Source organism: Chamaea fasciata, unplaced genomic scaffold (genome assembly GCF_029207755.1).
Source record: "Chamaea fasciata isolate MVZ Bird 193981 ecotype frontalis unplaced genomic scaffold, bChaFas1.0.hap1 SCAF_9, whole genome shotgun sequence".
Taxonomy (NCBI): Eukaryota; Metazoa; Chordata; class Aves; order Passeriformes; family Sylviidae; genus Chamaea; species Chamaea fasciata.
In genome coordinates, this window is record NW_027094094.1 from 16,354,622 (window position 1) to 16,358,755 (window position 4,134).

The 4,134-nt window shown below is 54.5% G+C and overlaps 1 protein-coding gene across 1 annotated transcript; it reads left to right on the forward strand.

The window, feature by feature from the left end:
- The first annotated feature begins 2,626 nt into the window (after positions 1-2,626).
- On the forward strand, positions 2,627-3,639 carry FGFBP3 (fibroblast growth factor binding protein 3). Its single transcript, XM_066190599.1, has 2 exons — positions 2,627-2,688; positions 2,990-3,639. Exon 2 carries the CDS (start codon positions 3,057-3,059, stop codon positions 3,564-3,566), a length of 510 nt encoding a protein of 169 aa, XP_066046696.1. The 5' UTR covers positions 2,627-2,688; positions 2,990-3,056; the 3' UTR covers positions 3,567-3,639.
- The last annotated feature ends 495 nt before the right edge of the window (positions 3,640-4,134 follow it).

Here is a 4,134-nt window from a genome sequence, read left to right on the forward strand (position 1 = left end):
GACAGACCCATTAACTCCCTAGGGGTTTGTTTCAGGCTCTCTGCAGAGGCAATGGAAGTATCTCTGCCACAGTGCACAGTAATTGTGTTTTCAAAGATAATTCCATAACCAGCTACTTCTAGGGCCATAAAGGTTATCTAATGCAAGGGGACGGTAGGGAAAGAGCAGTGAAACCCCAGCTAAAACAGTAACACAGACTAGATTTAAACTGCAAGCACAGAACAAAAGGATACAGTGATTTTAGTAATGTAAGAAAGATCTTCCCCCCACCGTATCCCTATCAAATCCAAGAGAGAAAATTGTAGATTGTGCAGGAAAATTCATATAAAAGCAACGAGCATCAAAGACTAACACCTGCTTTACTGCAAAAGAGAAGTCACAATCATGGAGGGAAATGTATGTGCAATATAGGTACCAGGAGCAAGAGAACATGGCAAAGAATATTAAGGAAGATTAGTTATTGTATGGGTAGGCTAGAGAAATCTCCTTCTGGTTTATCTTCTTTTCTTAGTTCCTGAAGTTTAATGACTTATATGAGATTTAAAGTAAATTGTCCAAAAAATATAACAGCAACGTGCTCATTAAAACACACAGTAATATTTTCCTCCAAAACCGGTACACTTACAATCTACTATAAAAAAATATATCAAACATATTAGAAAACTCCATTTCACACTGCTTAAATGGCTGCAAGAATGTGAAAAAAAAAATGGATGGAGATCTCAGTGCAATAATATATAACAACTACAGGTGGTCAGAACTTAATTTGAAAGCAACTCCAGCATTTGGTGAACTAATAAGTTAAGGCACATGATGTGCCCTGTGCTCACCGGAGCCATAGAAGATTTTAAAAGTCGCAATGCAGTCCTTTATGATGCTTCATGGTACCCACAGCCCTCAGATGCAAAGATTCCTCCTACAGCCCATAGGGAGTCCTCAGCACCCATGAAAGTGAAATACACCATGTGGGCATGCTGAGAAAGGAGCCACACAGCTAACAGCCTTGTCCTTCAGAGGTAGTTATGTGTGTAACTCCAGGCAGCTTCCTCTTGAGATTCTTGGTTGTAAACCCTCTCCTATGATTTGTTGCCTAAGATATTTTATATCCTTCTCATGGTCCTCTCTCCTTTGCTGTTTCTCTCCCACTCCAAACAACCAACTAGGGAGAGCTCTAACTATGCAATGCAGTTAGGAAGTGGGAGATCTACCTGAAAATGTTCCCCCTCCTCTGAATTAGAGAAAGGACTCTGCATCCCACCTCTTCTCCAGCAGTCATTCTCTCAGTCTCTCAGACACTGCAGAAGTCTTTCATTTTTAGGACTTACAGCACAGAAAGATGGATGAGTCAGTGCCAACCGCTTTCATCCATTGAGTCATATCATAGAATGGTTTGGGCTGTGAGGGACTTTTAAAGGTCTCCTAGTTCACCTCCCTTTAACAAGCTGGGACATTTTCAACCAGCTCAGATTGCTCAGAACCCAGTCCAGCCTGGTCTCCAATCTTTCCAGGGACGGGGCATCTACAGCCTCCCAGGGGAACCTGTTGTGGTGCCTCACTACACTCATTGTAAAAAATTGCTTCTTTCTACCTATCTAAATCTGCTCTCTTTCAGTTTAAACTAATTATCCCTTGTCCTATCACAGCAGGCCCTGCTAAAACTTTGTCCTCATCTTTCTTCTTCTTGTCACAGGAAAGTCTTCCTCCACCCATTTTAACTATTTTAATGGCCCCCTCTTGACCCATTCCAACAGGTCCATTTCTGAATGCAGTGTTCCAGCTGGGGCATCACAGAGCAGAGGGGCAGAATCCCCTCCCTCACCCAGCGGGCTACGCTGCTTTGGATGCAGTCCAGGACACATTTGGCTTTTTGGGCTGTCAGTGCACTTTGCTGGGTCATATCCAGCCCCTCATCGATCAGCATCCCCAAGTCCTTCTGGGCAGGGCTGTTCTAGATCAGTTCATCCAATACTGCGAGGGCAGCAGGGAGCTGCTGGTAACGTGGGGGCCTGTCATCGCTGAGTGACAGGGTCAGAACAATACGGAGTTTGGAACAGATGTGCAAAGTACATCACCACCCATGAAACAGAAGTATATGTGGGTTTTGAGATCCTAATTCTGAAAAGAGATTTCTGAAACTGGTATCTGATATTCCATCCCTAAACATGCAGTAACATAAAAGTTTCTGTCTACGCTCTCTTGAAATGTCTAGCATTTTTTAAACGCACCCTATAGAGAAGATTCTTACCACATTAAAAAAAAAAAAAATCATCGTAAATAATCCACACTGATATTCTACTTCCGAAACGAGAATCCCTTTTAGCTTCATCACTTGCAAAGGAAAATAAACTGATTCCCATGCACCAGGCGCACACCCATTGTCCCCCTGGCCCCGGAGTATTCCCGCGCGGCTCCCAGACTCGCTCGCCACCTCGGAAGGGGCCGGGGCGGCGGCATGGCTCTGTGACACCGGCGTGCGGCTTCCTCGAACAAAGCGCCAGTGCGTGGGGCGATCTCCCGCGAGCCGCTGCCGTCGGGGCGCAGCGCTCCCGGCGCGTCCCCGCGCTGTCCCCCCGCGGGCGGCGGCCGGGGAGGGGCGTCGGCGGGGGCAGTCCCCGAGCATTGATAACCGCGTGCCGGGCCCGCCGCGGGCAGCCGGGACACGCACGGCCACGCACCGCACAGCGCACCGTGAGTGCCTCGGGGCAGGGCGGAAAACACCGGGGGGCGTGGGGAAAACCGGGCGCGGGAGAAAGGAACGGGGTTGCCCCTAGCCGGGTCTGGTGCCGCAGCTGGCGAGCGCTGTCCAGTTACGGCTTCCCGGCCGGGGCGGTCCCGGCACGGAGCTGACGGATGGACGGACGCGAACTAAAAGCCCCGGGGACTACGAGCCTGGAGGGCTAAGCCCGCTCCGCGCCCGCCTCGGGCTGGCGCGACCCCGGGGGCTGCGCTCCCGCCGGGGCACCGCCCGCCACGGTCCGTGTGTCCGCAGGGCGCGGGAGATGCGGCGGGAGGCCGAGCCCCGCGCCGGGACGCCCCGTCGCTGAGGCACGCCGAGGATGAGGCTGCCCCTGGCGCTGCTGGCCGTGGCCGCCCTGGGAGCCGCCGGCGGCGGCGGCGCGGAGCGGGAGGAGGCGGAGGAGGCGCGGGCCGGGCGGTTCTCCACGCCGGAGCAGCAGCGGTGCCGCTGGGAGCTGCGCTCGGCGGCGGGGGCCAGCGAGCTGCGGCTGAGCTGCCGGGCGGCGGGCGGCGGGCCGGCGCGGAGCTGCGCCTACCGCGGGGAGCCGCGGCGCTGCCCGGCCTTCGGCGCCCGCAGCCGCCAGTACTGGCGGCAGATCCTGTCCCGGCTGCGGCGCCGGCACCACCCGTGCGCCCCGGGAGCGCCGCTCAGCGCCCGCCTCTGCGGCCCGGGCCGTGCGCCGCCCGAGGCGCAGCTGCGCCTGCTGCCCGACCCCGGCCCGGCCGCGCCGGTCCCCGCCCCGGAGCCCTCCGAGGAGCCGGCGCAGACCTACTGCGCCGAGCGGTGGCACTCGCTGTGCAGCTTCTTCGTCGGCTTCTGGGAGGGCTGAGCCGCTCCGGCCCGCGGGAGGGAGCGCGGCCGCTCGGCGCCCGCGCCCGGACACTCCCGGCCTCGCCTGCCCTCAGCCGCCGCCGGCAGTGCCCCCCGACTCTGTCCGCTGTCCTTTTACTCCCCAATAAAGCGGTTACTATTTTGTGACAAGAAGCTCGCGTAATTCTTTGTCTCGCCAAAGCCCTGTAACACCTGCAGCGCTGTTACCGTGTGTAACTGACCCGGGTGAGAACATCTAGGCACAGTTGGTGCATTCAAGTAGGTTAACGCTTTTCGAGGGACAGAAATAGGAAGAGACAGCCGTTCCCTCCCCAAAATCAATTTCTATGAGCCCGGAGTTTAAAGTTACACTGGAATCACCCAAGTAGAAAACCATACATTTATACCAGAATAAGAAACGACTGAGACAGCACTGAACAGTAAAGCCTAGAAAAACCTTTCTTGCTGACAGAGATTTCACAAGCTACATGAACCAGTCTTGTCCTGTTTCCCACAGAACAGTTGGTCAGCTGTCTCCAAACAAGAACTTGAACAGGGCTGGGTGAGACACCAGCTGTGAAAAGAAA

Excerpts from the sequence above, each read along its gene's own strand:
- FGFBP3 (XM_066190599.1), top strand. The coding sequence starts at position 3,057 with ATGAGGCTGCCCCTGGCGCTGCTGGCCGTGGCCGCCCTGGGAGCCGCC.